This window comes from Malus domestica, chromosome 08 (genome assembly GCF_042453785.1).
Source record: "Malus domestica chromosome 08, GDT2T_hap1".
Classification (NCBI taxonomy): Eukaryota; Viridiplantae; Streptophyta; class Magnoliopsida; order Rosales; family Rosaceae; genus Malus; species Malus domestica.
The window spans coordinates 30,437,685-30,450,514 of record NC_091668.1 but is presented as its reverse complement, the minus strand read 5'-3'; the positions used below and the strand labels follow the sequence as shown (position 1 = coordinate 30,450,514).

General features: G+C 37.8%; 1 protein-coding gene across 1 annotated transcript; it reads left to right on the top strand.

Moving 5' to 3' along the window:
• Nucleotides 1-7,248: 7,248 nt before the first annotated feature.
• LOC103428960 (uncharacterized) lies at nt 7,249-8,623 on the top strand. Its single transcript, XM_008367096.4, has 2 exons — nt 7,249-7,665; nt 7,826-8,623. Exons 1-2 carry the CDS (start codon nt 7,516-7,518, stop codon nt 8,450-8,452), a joined length of 777 nt encoding a protein of 258 aa, XP_008365318.3. The 5' UTR covers nt 7,249-7,515; the 3' UTR covers nt 8,453-8,623.
• Nucleotides 8,624-12,830: the final 4,207 nt, after the last annotated feature.

The window sequence follows — 12,830 nt, the reverse complement described above, 5'->3', positions numbered from 1 at the left end:
AAACCACGAACGTATTGGTGAAAACCGTTTGCGAGTCCGGATTATAACGATAGAATTACAGACATTTAAAGTTGTTTTACTAAACTATAGATTTTAAATCGATTAAACTTCCACAAGGAAGAAGCTTAATCAGATTTAAGCAAAAATAAGATGACCAATTAGCTAGAAGGAGAATGACCAATCAAATTAAGGGGGGGGGGGGAAGGTTTCTGAAAAAAAAATAAAAAATAAAAAAATAAAGGAGGAGTGGTCTGATCTTGACCCATTTTTTGGGTGATTTCAACCCATTAACCCGTCAACTTGATCCGCTCATATCTTCTTCATCTGAGCTTTGTTTTGGGTGATCTTGGTGTCCATGGAAAGCTCTTGACGAGTCCTACATCTATATATCATTAGATTTTCTTTTTGCTTTTCCATTTTTCTAGTTCAAGGCAGCAAAGTCCCGTGGATTTTCGGCGGTTTTATCATTTTTCCGGTGATTACGACAACCATTTCCTTCGAGTGAGGTATGAAACTTCATCTACTCTTCCTAATCTTCAAGTTGGTATGCTTTGTTCATGCTTTAGTATTTGTTTTAGAGTTGGGTGTCTAGAACCCTAAATATCTTATTTTCTCCTGTGAATTTGGATGGTTTCTGGTTAGAATTTGTCGTCGGCCTAGTTGTGAAAAATGTTTCCCTTGTTGAACTCTAGCTACCACATAAATTTGAGCTCATTTAGTTAATGTTGGAAAATTGGGGTTACTAAGCCCGCGTGTGGCAGTGCGTGAGACTGTCAACGAGTGTTGTCTAAGTACCAAATACCTTCTAGTGAACATGTATATCTATGTCTAGCTTGGTTTCCCGAAATTTAATTGTTTGGTTTGGGGATCAAATTGGACCGTCACTTGTTTGTGTGATTGATGATAATCCGATCGTTAGTTCGTCGTGCAATTTTGTGAATACCCTAGTTATTAGTTGTTGGACCTTTGAGAACATACAGATCGAAAATCCAATGTGCGGATCTTCTGGATTTAATTACCTTAGGTTTTTGACCTTAATGGACCTACCTTATCGACGGTTGACGTTCTAGTCAACGTGCTCTACTCTTGAGGTCGCTTACCTCAAGTATGTTGTTGAGGCTTGATGGAGCTTAGTTGGCTCATCACAATGACGTGTCATTCCCAGTTGATGTGTGTCTCAATATATGTATTAGTGGCACCATATTGAGTTATACTTGTTGATTAAATGTGCTTCCTATTGAATTGTTATTTTTATTTTTAGCATCAATCTATGTTTAGTAATTGTGAATCGACCGTAGCTTGGAAACGTTTATGAAATGTGGTTAGATATGTATGATGTGAATGATTGTTTTTATGACGATGTGAACCCAAAATCTTATGAGAAGTTTATGTAGAACTTTTATGCTTGAATGATAAGATAGTGGTCATGAGAAGTTGATAGTGCAAGTGATTACGATGTAAATCATAGCGGATGAGATAAGGGTAAGTGGTTTGTGTGTTGATCTAACTGTACAATGTAGCCGTGGTACATGGATGTTTCTGCTTGGTATATCCGCGATGGGGGACCATATGTATTCAGGGGTGATCATACTTGGTATATCCGTGATAGGTGGTCACTGCATACATGATGAGATTATGCCTATGGTTCTGCTTGGTATATCTGCGATAGGGGACCATATGTATTCAGGGGTGATCATGCTTGGTATATCCGCGATGAGTGATCACTGCCAGCACGATAAGATTATGCTTATGGTTCTACTTGGTTTATCCGCGATAGGGGACCATACGCATTCTAGAGGTGATGATGATTGGTTTTACCTGGTACATTTTATAGGCGATCATATTTGGGTTAGTTCTGTTGAGTGGTCCGGAACCCGAGGTTGTTGAATTTCGTGAAGTGGCCTAAAATCCCATTATTTGGAGAAGTAGGCTTGGCCTAACTGTGTCACTCTAACCTTAGTTTTATATACATTTGTGTCAATGATTTCAAGAGTCTTGTAGATTGAGTTAGAAAAGATGTTGGACGTCTAAGTGACTTCTTCGGGATTTTCTATGATTCGATTGTGATTTCATAAGGTATGAATTTAGAAGATATGAGAATGATTGTTATTACTTGATCAAATTAATTAATTAATACGGCTAGAGAATGGTTTTGTGTTTCGTTGGCTCTTAAATATGATGTGTGTTGTGAATTGCGATATCATGATGAGACATAATGATTTATATGTTGGGTGGGAGAGAAATCATGTTTTCATAGGGATTGGTTATGTAGCTTGAGTCCAAGAATTACATGTTGACATGTTATAATAAATGATTGAGGAATGCTATGCTTTTCTGCTTGAACTTAGTGGAATAAACGTCTGATTTTGTGATAAGTGAACTATGAATGGCTTGATCCCTATTGAGGGTATGTAGGCAATCTAACGAGGAGGTTAGATGCAACCATAAGGTAAACGAAAAATTACTTTGCAATTTGATTCTCGAATTGTGATTTGCCATATCCCAGAGACGGGGTATGTGAGTTATACGTGTATTTGGTGACGTCACGTGTCGATCCTGGACGTATGTCGAGATCGGGGTGTGACAGCAATATTATGATTTTAACATGGCTCGCTCAATCTGTGGAGCCTGATTTATCCAAATGAGTTGTTCATGCCAAAAGCGCTCAATAGGTATAGGAAGATTTTAAAGATCAGTTCTCACAAAAGAATGCACCAACAATTTATCAAATCCAAAAGTTCATCACATCTCTCTCTCTCAAGGTTTCATGACAGCCTCGACTTAATTTACAAAACTTAAAGGCCTTTGGGATAAATTAGAGACTTATCGACCTCTTCTCATCTGCGACCAGACAAAGGCACATAATGAACGAATAGAAGAAGATCGAATGATGCAATTTCTCATGGGTCTTAAAGATGTCTATAGTGGAGTTTGAAGTAATATTCTCATGATGGCACCCTTGCCTAAAGTTCGTCAAGCCTACTCACTCGTTATTCAAGACGAAACACAAAGACAAATGTCTTTAGGATCGAGTAAAAAAAATTTCCATCGCTGCAGCCGTTCAAAGTCGATCAAACCATTCCTTCAACAATTCCAAAAATCTCCGTTGTGAATACTGTGATAAAGACGGACATACAATTGATAATTGTATGACTCGAAAATATCATTGCAAGTTTTATGATAAAAGAGGCCACACTGAAGATAGATGCCGATTTAAAAATAGGACGAATGAAGGAAGTCAAGGGAGCCACAAAGCACAGCAGCGCAGTTTCCAAAACAGCAGCAACCCACGTGCTGCCCATGTCTTTTCTCCTACTGCCAATGCAGTGGCTGGGCCCCCCACTGCTGCAAACACAGCACCAGTCATCCCTTAAACACAAATGCAGCCTTCATAGAACCCGTTGCAATGACTTTCTACAGACCAACTTCAACAATTGGCTCAATTTGTGTCCATGATGAATTTAAACAATACCTCTGGTAATAACAGTGTTTATGCGAATGCAGCAAGTCTGTCTTCTTTTACTGTTGCATCCATTAATTCTGTATATACTCAACCTTGGATTTTGGATAACGGGGCTACCAACCATATCATTTCAGATTCTTCACTTTTCACCACAAGCACATCTTCACCAATACTCATTGTTAAATTACCCACTGGCTCTTCAGCCACAATTACTTCTACATGAACCGTACCATTCAATTCAGATATTACATTAAACAACGTTTTATGTGTTCCTTTTTTTCACTTAAATCTCATGTCTGCCAGTCAAGTCACTGACTCTCTAAATTGTTGTGCCATTTTGTTTCCCACTTTCTGTGTCTTGCAGGACTTGGCTACGAGGAAGATGATTGGATTGGGTAAGCAATGTGATGGTCTTTATTACATGTCCCTGTTGCAACAGACTCCTCTCTTTTGTCAAGTTTCCCATTCCTCCAATTTGTGGCATATGCGACTTGGACATCTTTCACCTACCCGCTTTAAATTAGTATTTCCTTCATTGTCTTCAAATAATTTTTCTTTCGATAATAATTGTACTATTTGTCCCATGGCTAAACAAACCAGGCTTCCATTTCCTTTAAGTTCTATATCAACTCATGCTCCATTTGATTTGTTACATTGTGATATATGGGGTCCTCATAGAGTTCCCACACATTCGGGGGCTCGTTTTTTTCTTAGCATTGTCGATGATTTTAGTAGGTGCACATGGGTTTTTTTTATGCAACATAAATCTGAAACTCAACACCTTTTAAAATCTTTTGTTACTTTTCCTCATACACAATTTCATGCCAATATAAAAGCAATAAGGGTTGACAATGGGTCTGAGTTTTTGTCCATGATTTTTTTTTTCCATACCAATGGCATTGAATATCAACGCACATGTGTCTACACTCCACAACAAAATGGCATTGTCGAACGTAAGCATCGTCACATTCTCACCGTAGCACGTAGCTTACGCTTCCAATCTCAGGTACCCCTTTCTTTTTGGGGCGAATGTGTATCCACCATTGTCTATCTTATTAACCGATTACCATCTCCTCTGTTATCAAACAAATCCCTTTTTGAGTTATTATATAAACGTCCGCCATCATTTGAGCACTTGAAAGTTTTTGGTTATTTGTGTTTTGCTACTGTTGTTCATCCTACCCATAAATTCGACCCTCGTGCTAAACGTTGTGTCTTTGTTGGCTACCCCACTGGTCAAAAGGGTTATAAACTATATGATTTGGAAAGTAAAAAAATTTTTTGTAACTTGAGACGTTAAATTTACTTAAACGCATTTCCCTTTTCACTTTATACCATCTTCCCTTTTGACCCCTACCATTCCCATCTGTGACAGCGGGCCCCTCTCCATACCACCATATCTGCCAAATCTTGTTGACACCCTCTTCATATTGCCAGCCCCTCTTCCATCCCATCCGTCTCCCTCAAACATCTCTACCCCACAGACCCTACCATCTAATACTACCCTTCCTGACATGCTCCCATCACACATCCATTTTACTTCTCAAAGTCCACCCTCCCCACTCACTGTCGTGCCAACCTTTCTCACTTCACCATCCACTGACATGTCTGCTTTATCTCCTGATCTCTCCCATCCCTCAGCCACCACGCCAGCTCAGCCACCCACTCCACCTCTCCCACGTCAGTCTCTCCGTCCTAAACAACTTCTGATATGGCATAAAGACTATCACGTGACTAACCAGGTCAGTCTCCCCCTTGGCGCCTCGTCCTTCCTCAGGTACTCGATACCCTCTTTCTAATTTTCTTTCTTATTCACGCCTTTCTTATGCCCATTGTGCTTTTCTGGCTAACATTACAGGTCCCATTGAACCTACTTCTTATGCCCAGGTTATCCTTGATCCTAATTGGCGACATGCCATGCATATAGAATTAATGGCTTTATAGCACAACAATACATGAACCATTGTTCCCTTACCTGTAGGACATAAACTCATTGGCTGCAAATGGGTCTATAAAATTAAATACAATTCTGATGGCACCATTGAGTGGTATAAAGCTCGTCTTGTTACAAAATGATACACTCAAATTGAGGGTATCGATTATCAGGAAACATTTTCTCCTACTGCCAAACTCACAACTCTTCGTTATCTCCTTATGGTTGCCAGTGCCCGTCATTAGTTCATTCACCAACTGAATGTTCAGAATGCTTTTCTCCATGGTGATTTGCACGAGGTTGTTTTCATGGAACCCCTTCCTGGTCTTCGCCGACAGGGGGATAACATTGTATGTCGGCTTAACAAATCTCTATATGGACTAAAACAGACCTCTAGAAACTGGTTTTCGACCTTTTCACTCGCTATTCATAAAGCAGGTTATCAACAATCAAAAGTTGATTATTCTCTCTTTACCAAGGCTCAAGGTACTTCATTTACTGCAGTCCTTATCTATGTAGATGAAATACTTCTTACAGGAAATGATCTTCAAGAGATGGAACACCTCAAAACATTTCTTCTCACACGCTTCTACATCAAAGATCTTGGTGATTTGAAATATTTTTTAGGCATTTAATGTTCTCGCTCTAAGAAAGGCATTTTCATGTCTCAAAGAAAATATGCATTAGACATTTTGCAAGATTATGGACTTATAGGAGCACGCCCAGACAAGTTTCCAATGGAACAAAATTTGAAACTCACTCCCACTGATGGAGCATTGTTAGATGATCCCACCAAGTACAAAAGACTAGTCGAACGATTGATTTATCTTACTGTCACTAGACCTGACATAGTCTTTTCAGTTCGCACATTGAGTCAATTCATGCATGAACCTCACAAACCTCATTGGGATGCAGCTTTACGAATTCTCAGGTACATCAAAGGTACTCATGATCAAGGTTTGTTATTCCCTATCTCTGACAATCTTGAGTTAAAAGGCTTTTTGTGATTCCGATTAAGGAGGTTGTCAAGCCACAAGAAGGTCAGTTACAGGATATTGTATTTTTCTTGGAAATTCTCTCATATCATGGAAATCCAAGAAACAAGACAATGTTTCTCGATCATCTGCAGAAGCCGAATATCGAGCTATGGCCAACACATGTTTAGAGTTAACTTGGCTACGTTATATATTGCAAGATTTAAAGGTTCCACAAAAGGCTTCCACATCATTATTTTGTGACAATCAAGCTGCCCTATATATTGCAGCTAATCCTATTTTTTACAAGCGAACGAAACATATTGAAATTGATTGTTACATTGTTCGAGAAAAACTGCAAGCTGGAATGATTATTCCCTCACATGTACCTACTCGTTTCCAGTTAGCAGATTTATTTACAAAAGCCTTGGGAAAGATCAATTTGCGACACTACGCGACAAGTTGTGAGTTCATAATATTCACTCTCCAACTTGAGGGAGAGTATTAAGAAATATCTTGTAATATATTTTGTAATATATTTACCTAATATAGTTTATGTCAAATCCCACCGAAAGAGGGATACGATTTTCTAGGGCATTGACGTAGGGTTAATTGTTTGACCCAATGGTATTGTACTGTAAAGCTTATCAATGAGATACGAAAAATCATTCAGTCTGTTCTTTCAATTGCTTTGTCATTTAGCCATTTTAATAGTCACACTTTTTAAGACTTAGGGCCCTCATTTGACAATTATTCAAGTTGTCATTTCTTTTGAAATTAAAAACTCGTACACTAACTAGTTATAATTTTCAATATTGAAAACAAAAAATAGTATACTGAAAATAGTTATCAAACGAATTTTCCGCTTGTAGTTTTTTAAACAAAATGAAAAAATAGTTATTAAAAGTCCTATTAATAGTCAAGATTAATTAGTGGAAACCAAATTGGAATTTGGCTTCCAACAACCACTTTGATTATTTTTTCTTGGCCAGGGGTGGAGAAAATTGGAAGTCTTGAAGTTGAAAATTGTTACCAGTACTAGCTTCTGCATGTATAAATTAGAAGTTTAAAACCCACGTAATTTCACTCTTCCTCATTAGGTAGTCCTCTTTTATTGACGGCTAAAAATTACAGAAGTAAAAGAAATGGCAGGTTTATTCGACAAGCAGGCAGAGCTTTACTTGGAAGCAAGGCCAACTTATCCCAAGGAATGGTTTTCCATGCTGGCCGCTCTCACACCAAATCACTCCTTAGCTTGGGATGTCGGCACTGGCAATGGCCAAGCTGCTTTCTCTGTTAGTACTCCTCTTAATTTCCAAAAATTCCACAATGCACCGCTGTATTAGACGACTAGATTTTGACACTCAAATCCAACACCGTTGAATCACATACAACGGTGCACTGTAGAAAATAAGAGTACTCAATTTTGTGATGTGTGTGTTTTTACTTTTGCAGCTTGGAGAGCATTATGAGCAAGTAATAGGAAGTGATATCAGTGAGTCCCAATTGAAGCTGGCACTCCAACATCCTCGAGTTCGTTACGTTCACACCCCGATGACCATGTCTGACGACGATTTGGTTGAGTTAATAGGGGGTGAAAACTCAGTTGATTTGGTGACCGTGGCAGTGGCCGTGCACTGGTTCGACCTCCCAAAGTTCTACTCGGTCGTCAAGCGCGTTTTGCGTAAGCCAGGAGGCGTAATTGCAGTTTGGAGCTACAATGCCATCGTGACAGACCCCGAACAAGACGATTTATTGAAGCATTTTCGTGAAGCAAGTAAACCCTTTTGGGACCCGAAGACGGAGTACGTGTGGGAAGGGTATAGGACACTTCCATTTCCATTTGAAAGTGTCGGTTTGGGTTCTGAAGGTCAGCCTGTGCCACTGGAAATGCCAATGGAGATGTCATTTGAAGGGGTGATGAGGATGTTCAGGTCATCCTCTGCATTCAATAAAGCTAAAGATCAAGGTGTGGATTTGTTATCACAAGAGGTGATTGAAAACCTTCAAAGAGCTTGGGGTGACCCTAACTTGGTCAGAAAAGTTACTGCCAAGGTATTTATGCTTGCCGGAAAAGTGTAGGCTGTAATGTTTTAATCCGACATGTATTTCAAACCACTCTAGTATCTACAATGAAGAATTTTAACATTGATGCAAAGGGACGGAAAAAGTCCTAATAAGTTGGACTAATCCACGTCTTGTTATATTGGGAATGATTCATATGCATGATATGCTTAATTCTCATCATGTCAACATATTGGTTTTGGGTAATTCTTATATTACTATCGTGGTTTTCAAGCTTTTACACATCAAGTTTTTTTCATCTCAATGTAATACCTAATTTGAGAATAATTTGAGAATTGTGAGACACTTTCATACATCCGTTCAACTTTCCGTGGGAACTTTTGTTGACACATGACGTGGTGCTCACATGGACAACGACTGAGAGCCCAGGCCGATGTTAAGATTGGTGGCTACGACGTCCCCAAGGGTTCGAATGTTCATGTTAATCTTTGGGCTATAGCACGTGACCCCGCTATCTGGAAAAATCCAAATGAGTTTCGACCGGAAAGGCTCCTTGAGGAAGATGTTGAAACGAAAGGCCATGATTTTAGACTGCTTCCCTTTGGAGCAAGCAGGCGAGTATGTCCCAGAGCTCAACTTGGTTACCCCCGTGTTGGGTCATCTGTTGCACCATTTCAGTTGGGCTCCGCCCAAAGGAGTGGCTTCAGAGGAGATTGACATGTCGGAAAATCCAGGAATGGTCACTCACCTGGCAACCCTAGTAGAAGTCATGCCTACTCCGAGGCTCCCTTCACACTTGTACATGCAAGCGTGTGTCCGCGGATATGTAACTTTTATTGTCGTTCGTACGGATGAAATTGGGGTTTCACCATAAAACCAATTAGCAATATAGGAAGTAGCCCAACACCATATAAGCACATAGCAAACCTTATCCTTCACAAATGTGGTCACAAATGTAGGACAACTATCAACACGTACTGTTAGTCTTTTCACTGTTTATGAAGAAACTTCTTTTCACAACCCTTCTCTTTCGGGATAATAAAAATCCAGTATTTGTTTGATGGTCATAAGGCACTTCCATTTCCATTTCAAAGTGTTGGTTTCGGATGCGAGGGGAATCCGTTGCCACTGGACATTCTGAAGAAGTTGTCGTTTGATATGTTTTAGAAGATGTTGAGGTAGATCTGTAGTCACTACAGCCAAGGAGCAAAGTGTGGATTTGTTAGCTGAAAAGTGCCTGGGGTGGTTCTAAACTGGTCTGGTGTAAGGCTTTTAATGCTTCCTGGAAAAGTTATGCTGCGATGTATTTGTAACAGGTTGAAGCCATTCCATGACAATTTAACAATATTGGTAGTTACTACTAGTGGCGGATCTAAGAATTTATTTTTGGATAGGCGATGTTCAAAAGCTTCCCAAATTTAGCCTAAGTTTCAGAAACGCTCTTCTAATACATTTTTAAAGGTTAGCTTATTGTGAGGTTAAGCTTACCTCCTTCTTTTTAGTGTAGATAATATCATTTATTAAAAAAAAAACTCATAAAGCGAATATTCGATAATGCATGAGTTCTGAGCTAGCTACAATCAAAACTATGAACATAGAAACTGGAGACAGATCGAAAGAGTGCTGCAAAAGAGACACTAGCATAAGTAACTATAATGTCAAACTTCAGCATGTATTGATTAGTCAAATTAATTAAGGTACATGGCCATAAACCCTACCCTTAGACTATTCAAACAGAATTGTCTTTGCTTTCATGTAGTCTTTAGTTTTGAGAGTATGAATTTTACACACGAAAAAAAAGAATGTTGTATGTGCTTATAAGTAATTGTATTATTCCTCATTGTCAATTAGTGTTATGGTGAAATCTCAAATTTCTTCATGATATCAGAGCAAGTTGTCCCGTATATGAAGCCTAATGGCTACACTTGCTCCATGTCACCGAATTTGTATTGTCCACCTGTAAGGTTTAAAAATTCGCTATATGTGAAGGAGCGTGTTGAAAATATGAATTCTACATCGAAGAAAGAAGTGACTTTGCATGTTCATGTTTGATAACTAATTTTAATATTTTGTTTTTAGTTTAACAATTAATCTTAATTAGTCTAAACCAAATTGGACTTGGCCTTCCAACGACAATTTTAATTCATTTTTCTTGGCCTTGGGCCGGAGAAAATCGGAAGTCTTGAAGTCGAAAAGTATTACCAGTACTAGCTACTAGGGAAGATTCACAGTTAATTTGGGTACTTCTTATATTACCAATTAGTTTATGATAGAATTTCAACTTAGTTCACTTAGAGGGTCTGTTTGATAACATTTCAGTTTTTATTTTTGCCAAAAATTGAAAATTCGTTTAGTAACTAATTCAATTTTCAATATTAAAAAAAATAGTAATTAAACGAATTTTTTTTATTTTTAATTTTATTAAACAAAATGAAAATTGAAAACAAAACGTCTTTGTCAAATGTCCCTTTAATAATTAACATTAATTAGTCGAAGCCAAATTGGACTTGGCTTTCCAACAACAATTATAATTCATTTTTTCTTGGCGAATAATTAATCGAAGCCAAATTGGACTTGGCTTTCCAACAAAAGTCTTGAAGTTTGAAAAGTATTACCAGTACTAGCTAGTAGCCATCAGGAATGATTTACGGTAAATTTCTGCATGTATAAAATTAAAAGTTTAAAACCCACATAGTTTCACTCTAGCTAGTCCTCTCTTATGCAAGGCTAATACATTGTATGGACATAGACACAGAGATACAATGTCACATCTCGGTCCGGACCCCAACCACATCCCGGGCTCAACTTCACCGTAGCACGATATTGTCGGCTTTGAACCTCGACCACGCCATCACAATTTTGTTTTTGGGAACTCACACGAGAACTTCCCAGTGGGTCACCCATTCTGGGATTACTCTCGCGCGAACTCGCTTAACTTCGGAGTTCCTACGGAATCCGAAACCAGTGAACTCCCAAAAGGCCTCGTGCTAGGTAGGGATGAGAATATACATATAAGGATCATTCCCCTAGATGATGTGGGATCTTACATACAACATGACACTACGAAGATATATCAAATTTTAAAAAACAAAAACACGATATGACATGAATATAGTGTTGAAAATATATACAAAAAATTAAATATACCTAAAATATTATAAAATAAACATTCAAATTTATTACTCAAGTACAAATTTATATTATTAGACCCAAACCTTCAGTTATGTACTTATGTTGGCACATCTACAATTTAGTTATTAAATTAAAAAAAAACCAAGCAATGCCAAAGTCATCCGAGGAAACAAAATTGATGTGCGCAATAATTACAAATAGAAACTAAATAATATTAAACATCACCGGATGGTCTATTAGTTGAGAATGAATTTCACGCAGTATGTCACGAGTTTGATTTTTGGTGCTCATAAGTTACATGATGGTGGTTAGGGAAAGACTAAAATACATCTGTAAGTCTTTCCAACCATTGAAAAAATAAACTGCTAGGGCGAAGAACTAAATAATATTATAGTTTACATGAGGCCACCACCACATATAATATATAGAAATTTTTTTATTAAATTCTTATTCCTTTTCAATTTTGTCACATCCGAGTCTTGACTCCGCCGTAGTACAATATTGTTTGATTTGGACTCCGGTCACGCCTTCACGGTTTTGTTTCTGAGAACTCAGATGAAAACTTCTCATTGGGTCACCCATCCTAGAATTGCTCTTGACTGAACTCGCTTAACTTCGGAGTTCTGATGAAACCCGGAGCCAGTGAGTTCCCAAAAGGCCTCGTGCCATATGGAGGTGGGCATGTACATATAAGGCACATCACCCTCTTTCCGTTGGTCGATGTGGGATGTTACAATTTTTTATCAAGGTCCTTAGATTTTAATAAACGTTATTAATTATTCCAATAATAAAATAATTTTTAATTCTAAATATATTCATTTAGTGTTAGAAACGTTACACTTGATATATTTATATTTATGGCTAAATTTTTTTATCATACATTTTTATTTTTAGTTTGTACCCATTTTTAATTTGTATCCATATATTAATTCCTTTTTATGCCCATATTTTTTTAAACTTTTATTTGTTTTTGTACCCATCTTTTTAATTTATTTGTAACCATTTTTAATTTTTCTAAATGTACCCATGCTAATTATATGTATTTATTTTATATTTTAGAATATATCAATAGTTATTTTAAAAAATATGTTAATTATTATGTGGGTACATTATTATTATTTTTTTTTTTTGCTATACTTTTTGTGAAGAACAATATTACTCTAAAATTGGTGAGTGAAGCTTTTCAGTTCTGTCGCTGGTCTTGGGTGCCAAGAACAGCCAATGGAGCCGTGGATTTCCTTGCGTCGCGGGGTTTTCAAGAGATGGGTTCTCGGGTTTGGGTTGACAAGCCCCCATCTTCTTT

Coding starts and splice junctions, on each gene's coding strand:
- LOC103428960 (XM_008367096.4), top strand. CDS start 7,516: ATGGCAGGTTTATTCGACAAGCAGGCAGAGCTTTACTTGGAAGCAAGG. Junction 7,666..7,825: donor ATGGCCAAGCTGCTTTCTCT/GTTAGTACTCCT, acceptor TTACTTTTGCAG/CTTGGAGAGCATTATGAGCA.